Source organism: Sceloporus occidentalis, unplaced genomic scaffold (genome assembly GCF_023333645.1).
Source record: "Sceloporus occidentalis isolate IW3139 unplaced genomic scaffold, rSceOcc1.0.p SCAF_3, whole genome shotgun sequence".
Taxonomy (NCBI): domain Eukaryota; kingdom Metazoa; phylum Chordata; class Lepidosauria; order Squamata; family Phrynosomatidae; genus Sceloporus; species Sceloporus occidentalis.
In genome coordinates this window covers 43,952,143-43,964,198 of record NW_028316983.1, presented here as the reverse complement: position 1 = coordinate 43,964,198, position 12,056 = coordinate 43,952,143, and the positions used below count along the sequence as shown (strand labels likewise).

General features: G+C 41.3%; 1 protein-coding gene across 13 annotated transcripts in view; it reads right to left on the bottom strand.

Moving 5' to 3' along the window:
* Positions 1 to 12,056, bottom strand: part of PPFIA4 (PPFI scaffold protein A4) — a 186,797-nt gene that overhangs the window by 52,025 nt on the left and 122,716 nt on the right. For all 13 annotated transcript variants that reach the window (XR_016280398.1, XM_089514242.1, XM_089514244.1 and 10 more), the window contains 2 exons: positions 3,566 to 3,707; positions 560 to 765 (listed from right to left, as the gene is read on the bottom strand). Coding sequence is in view for 12 of the 13 variants with exons in the window: in XM_089514242.1 (XP_089370368.1) it covers positions 560 to 765; positions 3,566 to 3,707 (348 nt within the window). In the remaining variant the exon portion in view is untranslated. The remainder of the gene's footprint in view (positions 1 to 559; positions 766 to 3,565; positions 3,708 to 12,056) is intronic.

Here is a 12,056-nt window from a genome sequence, read left to right as displayed (position 1 = left end):
ATTGTGTTTAGAAATAGAATGGCATTGTTTACCCCTACATAGTTACACTGAGGCAAATGAACTTGGTCTACAAGTTACATCTTCCTCCTAGTTTGTACTTGTTTCCTCAACTTTTTTTTTATATGGTCCCCAGAAAGAAAGCTAAAATGGTGCATTATTTTGACCTTGATATACTACTACATTTGTTTTTATTTCTATATTTCTTTTTTATTTCAAAACTTTTATGTACTTTCAGGTCGCCAGGTAAAACTAAAGATGAATGAATGAAAAGCTTGTATCATTTTCCAATAAGGAGTATATGTGAAATTGCTAAATACCAAAACCTTCAGTATTCATCTTAGCGTCTAAGATGTTGACTGAATCTCTCTCTCTCTCTCTCTCTCTCTCTTTTCATTTTTCAAGTATTCTCAATCCTGTTTAGGGCTACCTTATGCATTTCTTTGGGACTAACCATACAGATTTTTTAATTTGTTTAGTCATTTTTCAGTATGCTGGACACTAAGAGGTTCAAGTCAAATATATAGAGTGTGCACATGAAATAGACTAGTACATTCCATACCTGATCTCCTCATTGATGGCATCCAACTGTTCCTGAAGCATCATGGCAAGGGTCTGGGCATCAGAATGGCCACTAGGAGACAGCATATCCATGGAGCTAAAGACTGTTTCCTGATCATCCTCATCGACATCAGAGATTTCTGGGTCACTGTCAAAAGTGTGAGCTGTGGTGGCCAGAACCCCACCTGGCTGGGCAAGCTCCCAGTCCTGAATATAAACAAAAAGGATTAAATGCAAGGCAATAACAGCCTTCCATACCAACAAGAAGGAGTCAAAAGGAGGAATGTAATTTGCATAACTGTAACACAAGACAAGAGAACTCCATTTAGCATCCATCCCCCTCACCAAACCAAACCTGATGGGACTATGCTGAAACCGAGCCTCATGGATCTGTAGATCTGGTCTTCCGAAAGAAATGTCTGGTATGCAAGAGTAAGTCTGTGCAGAAGATGCCAGTTCCCTATCAGCCATAAGCTACTGTTTCCTTTGCCTTATGAAATCTAGGCTTCACAAAGGGCTGAGACTTCCTGGATCTCATAGGAAGTATATTTTTGTTTTGCTAATGTAATTTAAATTTTCTGGACTTTAAAATACTTTGTTTCCCAGTACCACATGGCCAGAAGGAGGAGTGCATAGATATCTTCATACTCAGAACAACAACAACAACAACATATTGATAAAATGCAGGCTTGTGACTAAGATGTCAATTTTTTCTCCTGTGCTATTGTACTATTTATTATTATTATTATAGTTTATTTCTATAATGCTGTAAATGTACACAGCATTGTACATACAAATAATCAATGAATAAAAATATCAATAAAAAAATATTTTTAACACCTTTGTCTGATGGAGAAGCCAGTGGAGCTTTGAACGCTTGCAACATATATTTTATGGTTGGCCCAACAAAGGTATCACTGTTTTGTGGATTTGGGATGTTATTGTACTTTTCTACATGACCAACATTGCTACCCCTGGATATGAATCTAGACCTGGCTACTTTGTTGTTGTTGTTGTTGTTGTTGTGTGCCTTCAAGTCATATACAACTTATTGCAAACCTATGGGGTTTTTTGGACTATGTGGCCATGTTCTAGAAGATTTTCTTCCTGGCGTTTCACCAGCATCTGTGGCTAGCATCTTCAGAGAATGCTTGCCTGGAAAAAGTTGGGTATATATAATGTGTGAGGGAATGCAGGAGTGATTTGCATGTGTATTGTTCTGTACTGATGGCAGGCCTCAGGCTAATGCAAAAGAGGATTAGAGTCTGCTAATTGGTGATCATTATCTGCTGGGAAAGCCCCTGACTCTGAGTGGTTTCCCATTTGCATTTGCTGAGTCCTTATTTTGCTATTCCTCGTGGATTTCAATGGCTTCCACAAACATCTGGATAATTTCAACCGGAAAGAAGAAACCCTTAAAGTGAACAAAATTTGGCTACCTGAGAAATAGCAAAATGCGGACTGCCATCCTCCGGCCTGCGAGGGAGTTGACCAGGCAGGCCCAGCTCCATCAGGGCTAGCCTGAAAGAAGAGACTCCTCCCTCCATAACTGCCATCCTCCAGCCTGCGAGGGAGTTGACCAGGCAGGCCCAGCTCCATCAGAGCTAGCCTGGAAGAAGAGACTCCTCCCTCCATAACTGCCATCCTCGGCCTGCCAGGGAGTTGACCAGGCAGGCCCAGCTCCATCAGGGCTAGCCTGGAAGAAGAGACTCCTCCCTCCATAACTGTCATCTTCCGACCTATGAGGGAGTTGACCAGGCAGGCCCAGCTCCACCAGGGCTAGCCTGAAGAAGAGCCCTCCCTCCAGTCCATCTGCCTTGGTCCAGGCCTCAGAGGGAGAGAAGAATGCTGGACCTGATCCCCTCCCCCCCCATTCCCTTCTCCTTTTGTGTCGTGTCTTTTTAGATTGTAAGCCTGAGGGCAGGGAACCATCTATTATCCCCTCTGTTGTAAGCCGCCTGGATTCCCAGTGATTGGGCGGCATATAAATAAATCCTATTATTATTAAATCATTCCAAAAATATATTGACTGCCTTGAGTTCTAGAACAGAAGAAAGGCAGGCTATAAACAAACTAAAATAAATGGATTCTTGAAGCTTCCCCAAGACATTTGACAGCTGCCAATAACTTTTCATTCCACCTGTTGTTAATGTCTTGAATGGATGGAAATGAAGAATGATACAGGTTCAGTGACATGAAACTTTGAAAAATCAATTTGCACATACCCCATCCAGGATACCAGTATGGTATAATGATTATAGTGTTTGATTAAAACCCTGACAGACCAGGGTTCAATTCTCTGCTCAGCCACAGAAACTCACTGGGTGGCCTTGCACACATCTCACTCTCTCAGCCTAACAGGAGGTCAATGGCCTTTGAAGATTTAATTTTCTGAATAAACCTTGCCAAGGAAACCCTATAATAGGGTGTCAGAGTGAACGTCAAAGCATTTAACAACAAATACCCTACTCAATACATTTTAATTCTTCCCAAAGTGTAGTTACAATTACAATACTTAAACAAGTCCTGTTTTGAGCAGCCCAGAAATGATTTAAAACTTGCATATGCCTTCAGTCCAAATCTCAACATGGTTTATAAAAATAATTAAAAACAAACACTGAAATAAGAAAATGTATCAACACCACAGCCCAACCAAGCAATAAAACATAAGGGCTACAATAGGCTTCTTTCTTGACCAGATTTCACAGTGTGGCAGTGATCCTTTGAAACTTCATCTCACTATCATCTACATAAGCCCATCACTTAAGTATTGTCCTGGCCATCGTCCAGTAGCCTTTCTACACAACAGGGAGCCTCTTTCCTTCAAGGGGGTTATGTCTGCAGCTGTTACTGCCAAGTGAAAGGCCAAAGCCCCATTTTAAAGGCCCTGGACAGCTGTTGCAGCTGTTGCCATCACAAAGATTTTGTGATATGTTCCAAGATACAGACGTAACTGGAGCTACCCACAAGAGATTAGCTGGAACAAGGCAAACATCAGGAGTTTTACCTTGGAGGGTTCTTCTCTCAGAGCTGTAAATCGGCTCTTTGGTGCCCGGTGAAGGCTGGAGGGTGTTCCAAAGGGTTCAGGTGTTACATGCACCATGGTACTCAGGGGATATCTGAGATCTGGAGTACTTCCAACAAGGGACCTATAAAAATAAAGAGGAGTGATCAAGTGCCTCAAATCATTCTTATTTAGTATAATCAGGAGTTGCATTTTAAATTGAAGTTCTCAATTTAAATATATATTAATATGGTTTCTCTCTTGTTCTTTTAGTCAATGTCCAAAATTAGCAACAGAACACACATGATGAAATACACAGTACAATATCATTTGTCTAAATATTGTATGGAAAAGCCCAAACGTTCAGCTAATCTTAAACTGGGAAAACAAGAACACATACTTTAACTGACAGACTATATGCAAACATACACAGTAAAAACAGATTAACAAATGTTGGATAACTGAGGGTTCAGACAGCATTATGTACTGGTAACTGGTACTAAGGAATAGTAGTCCAAAGCTGGTAGGGTGAAAGGAACGTTTCTTTTCACCATAGCTCAATCTACTCAGTACATGAAACCTTTTAAAATTAGTCCCATTTAAAGTGGGGGGGAATCAATTATCCTTTCTGTCTTCTCCAGCACAGGCAGGGAAAGACATTGGAGTATATCACACGGAGCTTTTTGGAGATTTTGCAGCTCAGATCCGACGTGAGTGCGAGTTCAACGATGCGAATTCACGTCATAACGTGAATGTGTCATTAGACGAGATTCATTTCTATGGGAGCTCCTTCCGTGGCACTTTCGCAGTGATTCCAAAGTGACTCCTCATTTTGGTGAATTGGGTACAAAAGCGAATTCACAGAATTCATATTCAAGCTCACTTTGATTTCACTCTGAATTGGTCTGGTGTGGAATGCAACTTTGCTTCCCTCCCAATACACCCCCACAAAGAGGCAAATTTCCCATGATGCTGTGCTGCAATTTTGCCCCAATTGCTTCCGTTGCTCGGAAGGGTAGATGACAGGGATGGAGGGACTGAACAGGAGGCTGGGGAAGAGATGGGAGCAACGGAGGGGGCCATCGGAGGCTGAGGGGATCAACAAACTCCAGCTCCCAAAATTCCATAGCCTCGAGCCAAGGACCCCACAACAAACTCCAACTCCCAGAATTCCATAACACTGAGCCAGGACAGTACAAGTGGAGTTAAACCAGAGGCAACTGTTACAAAGGGAAGGAGAGTGGACTGGATTCAGGGAGGTGGTATTTTTAGGGACCATGGAGAATAATTATAATTATAATTAAAAGAAACAAAAAATGTTTTAATAATAATAATAATAATAATAAATTGTTTTAATAATAATAATAATAATAATAATAATAATAAATTATTAGTTTGCTGAGGCACCAGAGCTCTCTGGCAGAGAAGGCTCAATGTCTCAGGACACTACAGTTCCCAGAATTCCATAGCACTGAGCCAGGACAGTTAAAGTGGAGTTAAACTGAATTATCTCCCCAGTGTGGATGCAACCTAAGAGTAGCCAACTGTTACAAAAGGAAGGAGAGTGGATTGGATTTAGGGATGTGGTATTTTAGGGAGCATGGAGAATAATTATAATAATTATAATTTAAAAAAACAAAAATGTTTTTAAAATAATAAATTTATTTATTTATTTATTTAATAATGATAAGTTATTAATTTGCTGAGGTACCAGAGCTCTCTGGCAGAGAAGGCTCAAAATCTCACAACACTACAGTTCCCAGAATTCCATAGCACTGAGCCAGAACAGTTAAAGTGGAGTCAAACCAGATTATTTCCCAGTGCAGATGCAACCTCCTACAGATCCAAAGGATTTTCTTCCAAGTAGACCTGCAGCTTTCTACACTGATTATTTTGCAGCGAAATAAATTTTTTCATTGATATTATTATTACTATTAAAAATTCTTTCACTGCAAAATAATAATAATAATAATAATTTTGCCGGTGATACATTTGGATGAAGCAGAGGGCATATAGAGATAGGTGACACATTTGGATGAAGCAGAGCGCATTTAGAGATAGATTTACATCTAAATGACAGGTGTGAAGGGAATAAACAGGAGGGTGAAGGGAGAGATGGGAGCAAAGGAGGGGGCCACCGGAGGCTGGGGCAGAGGCTCCAATTCCCAGAATTCCATAGCCTCGAGCCAAGGACCCCACAACAAACTCCAACTCCCATAATAATAATTTTAACAATAATTTATTATTTTTAAAATAATAACAATAATTTATTTTAATAATAATAATAATAATACATTATTAGTTTGCTGAGGCACCAGAGCACTCTGGCAGAGAAGGCTCAATGCCTCACAACACTACAGTTCCCAGAATTCCATAGCACTGAGCCAGGACAGTTAAAGTGGAGTTAAACCGAATTATCTCCCCAGTGCAAATGCAACCTAAGAGTAGGCAACTGTTACAAAAGGAAGGAGAGTGGGTTGGATTTAGGGAGGTGGTATTTTAGGGAGCATGGAGAGTAATTATAATAATTTTTTTAAAATCCAAAAAATGTTTTTAAAATAATAATAATAATAATAATAATAATAAATGTTATTAGTTTGCTGAGGCACCAGAACTCTCTGGCAGACAAGATTCAATGTCTCACAACACTACAGTTCCCAGAATTCCATAGCACTGAGCCAGGACATTTAAAGTGGAGTTAAACCAGATTATCTCCCCAGTGCGGATGCAACCTAAGAGAAGGAAACTATTACAAAGGGAAGGAGAGTGGATTCAGGGAGGTGGTATTTTAGGGAGCATGGAGAAAAAGGGAAACTGGACCATTTCTGCAATCCTCCAAAATGGGTCTCCTTCAGATCCAAAGGGTTTACTTCCAAGTAAACCTGCAGCTTCTACACTGGTTATTTTACAGTGAATAATAATACTGCTCTGTCCTCGTTATTTTTTTATTGTGTTTTTAATAGATACTTTAATTGTAACATGTTTAACGCTGTTTTAAGGATGGGAATTTGGGCCATAATGTTGTAAATGTGGATATTTTAATATGCTGTGCGCCACTTTGATTATCTCGCCACAGAAAAGCGGGATAAAAATAAGGTTTTTTATTGTTAATAATAAATGGATGGGGGCTCTGACATGGAGGATGGATATAGATGTGGCTGAAATGGATGAGGAGAATGACAGGAAGATAGATGTAGATATAGCTGAAATAGATGGGGGCTCAGACACGGAGGACCTCTTTGAATTTGGCTGCCAGGGATGGGAAAATAGAAAGGAGGAAGAAACGTGAAGCAGGCTGTCATTCACATGAAAGTGGAACCAGGCTCCCTTCTTCACCCCGGAAGTGCAAAGGTTCAGGATGCCTTCAGAGCCCCACTGAGCATGTGCAAGGTCCCAGTTCAAATCAAGTGAATCCTCATGGTATGCACCGGTGTGGTAATACAATGTGCACTCACTCCGCTTTGCCTGAATTCACATCACGTGACTTGCCTTGGATTCGATTCCCCCTTGATTCAGAAGGGCAATGGAAGGGCAACCAGGTGTGATAAAACACTCACGTTACAACGTGAATTCACATTGCTGAACCAGGAGACACCCTGGATCTGAGCTGCATAAATCTCAGTGTGATAAACTCCATTGTTCAACAGCATCCAATCTAATTAGATGAAATGGGTTCTGTGTGTTTTACAAGGCTAAAGAGAGTATGTTCTTTACCAATATTTCTTCTCTGCCTTCTGCAACAAAATGAACTCACCACAGCTCTCAAGAAATAAACAATTTTTAAAAAATCCACACCACAAGCTAATGCAACAATGAAATTTAAAGTGAAGCAGTTAAGGTGGGTCTGCAGTTCCACCAAACATTAGTTAAGGAAGGAGGAAAACACCACTTCCTTCAAAGTATATGGAGCAAGGGTGTGCTGCAGCTCACTGCTTTCAGCCCTGGGAAACAAATGCAGCTGCCATTTCCATGTTTCTTCTTGTTGAATTGAGGCCAATATCTAACTTAAAGAAGCACTTCAGAATGCAGTATATGAAAATCCAAATGTTGAAGAGCTTCACCTTGAATGTTAATTAACTGCTCCCTTGATTAGAAAGTAATAGGTAGTTCACATTTAGCTAGTTAAAGTCTGAAATAGGCTCACTGGGTCAAGAGAATTGGGAATTAAGTTTCAGTTACTTAAAATCAAGCTTGAAATTTAATGTACCCTATGCATATATATTTAATCTGAATTGTAATAACAAATTCACCATCATATTCAAATAACATTTTAAATGTTTATTTAGTTAGCTAGTGACATGCCACACTTAGAATCCCATGCATGTTACCAACACATCTCTCATCACACTGGCTGAGCTTAAGAGCCCCATTTCAATCTGGAGAGAACAAGATCAAAGGCAAAGTGACAGCTGAGTGTGAGACTTTCCAGTACTACCAACTGGCCTCACAGTACTTGACAGTGGCAGGGTGGGGGTGGGGACACCATTCTCTGCTTATGCATGACAAGAAAACCTCTCATGATATGAGTTAGCAAGTGCTGATATTAGTCACATTCATCTTTGACCCTTTGACTCAAAGTACAGCCATGTTTCATTTGTTAGCACATTCCTATATGGGAAGTTTCTAGAACTGTTTTGTACACTGTTAAGTGTTGCTAGCAAAAGATGAAATCTTATCTATTACTGAAATCCTGGGTATTTATAGTCATGAACAAGTTGAAGAGCTGTGAGGAACTACCAGGGGCAGTAGGAGAAATAAATAACTGGGGAATTCCTGCTCCTTAGCTCAGTGTAAGACAGCTGAGCTTTGGGACTAAATGGATCCAAATTTAATTCTATAACAAAAGCATTGCTGCTTTTTTTTAAAGGTAATTTTGGGCTGAGATGCAAGAAGGTGCATGCTGAAACAATCGTTAAGCTGCTTGACCATCTGTCAAAAAACATACAAATTACATGCAGTCCAAATCATAATGTGCCTACCTGGTTATGTGATAAACAAGATCTACAGCTGCATTATTCTAGGCCATTCTAAAAGTTCATGTTACCCAGTATTGCAATGCACTGGTTTTTGTAGCTCTTCAATGTCTCCCTGAGAGAAATCTTCTACTTCTGCCACCTGAATTGGATTTAAACTGAATATGCCAGCAACTCAAAGAAGTGTGGACAACCATAGGGAGACAATGGCATCATTTGCTGTATAGTGCAAACAAGCAGGAGTGGAACCTCTGGCCCTTGGACTGATTCTGTCCCTTTGTGATTTCTCAGAAGGCCATGTCCCTATCCCCACAATAATACTGATGATTTTCCCATTCTAAAAGGCTGATATGCCTCTTTAAGATCTAGTTTGTGTTAATGATGGGTGTAAACTAAAATATGCTGGATGGTTTTTTGTTCCACCACTGGAATGTATCCTCTAATAGATAAGGAAGGGTGACTTTTGAAGCCTCTGCCCGACATCCCAGTTTCTGAGGATGGTGGAAGGAGGGGTGGCTAAGAGGCCTCTGCTTGGCATACCAGGTGTTGCTCTAGCCACACTCCCTCTCAGATTGTCAGTGAGAGGGGGTGTGGATAGAGCAACACCTGGGACGCCAAGCAGAGAGCTCTTAGCCATCCCTCTTTCCACCATCCTCAGCAGCTGGGACATCGGGCAGAGGCTTCCAAAGTCACCCTTCCTTATCTATTAGATCTCTCATGTCTTGTTGTGTTCAGGCAATGTTATCAAGCACTGTTGGCTTTTATTTTTCTGTTCTTGTCATTGTTGCATTTTCTCCTGTTGATTATTGGATACTCAAACCTTTCTTTCCCATGGCTCCAAGCATTTCTCCTAATCTGATCCCTATTCAACCCCTACCTATCACCCAGCTTCCATTCTTTTGTTCACTCTGCAACTGTCATTCTGTTGCTCCGAAAGCGACAGTAATTCACAATCTTTTTCTTTCTGGATCATTTAATCTTCTTGCTCTTACTGAAACCTGGCTTCTGGCCCATGATACTGCTACCTTCGCTGCCCTTTCTTTTGGCGGTCTTTCTTTCACCCACACAAGCCGCCCTGAGGGCTGAGGAGGAGGAGTGGGTATCTTATTGTCTAATTCCTACCCATTTCAAGTTCTTTCTTTTCCCCCTAGCTATTGTTTCTCTTCATTTGAGTCTCACTCTGTTAGACTCTCTTTTTCTTTTACAGCTGCAGGTTGCAGTCATCTGTTGCCCTCCTGGTTCTGCTACCCAGTTCCTTTCAGACTTTGAGTCATGGCTGACATTTTTTCTATCGGATGCAGCCCCTTCTTTGATCCTAGGTAACTTTAATATCCACCTTGACGATCCCAAGAATCCTTCAACATCTCACTTTAACTCCCTTTTAGCTTCTTTCAGTCTTCAACCTCATTCCAACTTTTCAACGCATTCTTTCGGTCACTGCCTTGACCTAGTTCTTGCTGCTATGTGTGTCATTTCTGACTACTTGGCAGCTGATTTTCCATTGTCTGATCATCATTTAATTTCATTTATTCTTACTTATATCCCACCTCCTCGTCATACTGTTCCAACACTATTTTCGTGATCTTCAGTCTGTTAATTGTGACCATCTCAGTCAGCCCGTGGATTCATCTCTCTTTTCTCTATCTCTTGGGGAGTCTGCTGACTCAGCTATGTCTTCATTTAACCCCACTCTTTCTTCAACTCTTGACAGCCTTGCCCCTGTATCTGTACACATGTCTTCCTCTATGACTAGGCCTCAGCCCTGTCTTACTCCCATTGTTAGGTTCCTCTGGTCCTGCTCTTGAGCTGCCGAACGTCTTTGGAAAAAGTCCCGGGAGTGGGCCGATTTTATTCATTATAAATTTGTCCTTTTATCCTTCTCATATGCCCTGTCTATGGCAAAACAAAATTATTATAAATCGTTGATCTGCGCCAACAAGAGGCGCCTGCAGCATTTGTTCCCCTGCTTCAACACTTTGTTTAAACTTTCCTCTCCCCCTGTCTCTTCATAATTTTCCCCTAGTGACTTCGCCAACTATTTCATCACTAAGATCACCACTATTCAATCTGAGACAGTTCTTCCTGATTTGTCTTCTACCACTAATTTTCTGGCACCTTCAACTAAAAAATTCTGTGTTTCCTCCTGTTTCTTTGGATGAACTATCTATGCTCCTGAACTCTTCCAAACCTGAAACCTGTTCTCTTGATCCAATTCCCTCTCATCTTCTCATCTCTATAGCCCCTTCTTTTCTGCCCTCACTTCTCTATATCCTTAATCTCTCTCTCTCTCTCTCTACGGGCTCCTTTCCTTCAGACTTTAAACATGCTCTCGTTTCCCCAGTTCTGAAAATAATCTTCTCTTGACCCCTCTTCTTTGTCTAACTATCATCTGATTTCTCTTCTTCCTTTTCTTTCTAAGGTTTTGGAACGGGTCATTTTTCACTGTCTTGAGTTTCTTGAAGCCAACTCCATTCTCAATCCCTTTCAGTCCAGTTTCTGCCCGCGGCATTCTACAGAGACGGCCTTCACCAAGACCTCCAACCATCTTTTGCAGGCCAAGGTGTATGGCCTTTACTCTGTTCTCATACTTTTCTATTTGTCTGCGGCCTTCGACACCTTGAATCACTGCTTCCTAGTTGATATAATTTCTGACCTCGGGTTCTCGGACTCGGTTCTTGATCAGTTTAAATCTTATTTGTTAGATAGATCTTTTGCAGTGGTCACGGGTGGTCAGACTTTGTCCTCTGCTCTGTTATCTGTTGGAGTTCTCCAGGGCTCTGTTTTGGGTCCCCTACTGTTCTCTCTTATCACATTGTCCCTAGGAAAACTTAACAGCTCCTTTGGTTTTTCCTATCATCTGTACGCTGATGACACTCAGTTGTATCTTTCCACCTCTGAGCTTCTCCGGGGCTTGAACAGCAAGTTTCATCTTGTCTTGCAGTGGATGCGCCATAGGCATTTGAAGCTCAACATGTCCAAGACGGAGCTTCTTGTCTTTCCACCTAAGTCCACCTTTCAATTCTCCTTTTCTGTTTCTGTTGACGACATCTCTATTTGGTTGGTCCAGGAAGCCTGCAGTCTTGGCTTCATTTTTTATTCTTCTCTGTCGTATATCCCCCAGATCCAGGCCACACCCAAGGCCTGTAGATTCTTTCTCTACAATATTGCTAAAATTCATCCATTTCTTTTGGCCTCTACTGCCAAGACTGGTCATCTCACAACTAGATTATTGTAACCTCCTTCTGGCAGGGCTCCCTCTCTCTCACCTCCATTCTTTAATTTCTGTCCAGCATTCAGCTGCATACATCGGCTCGCCGCTTTGACCATGTTTCTTCTCTATTATCATCCCTTCACTGGCTCCCCTTCCCCTTCCGTATTCAGTGTAAGCTTCTGCTGTTAACTTTTAAAGCCCTGCATGGGCTGGCCCCTCCTTATTTATCTCAACTTCTTTCTCCTCACATTCCCACCCGTACCCTCCGTTCTGGTAGTCAAGGTCTGCTATCCCAGCCTAGGATCTCCAC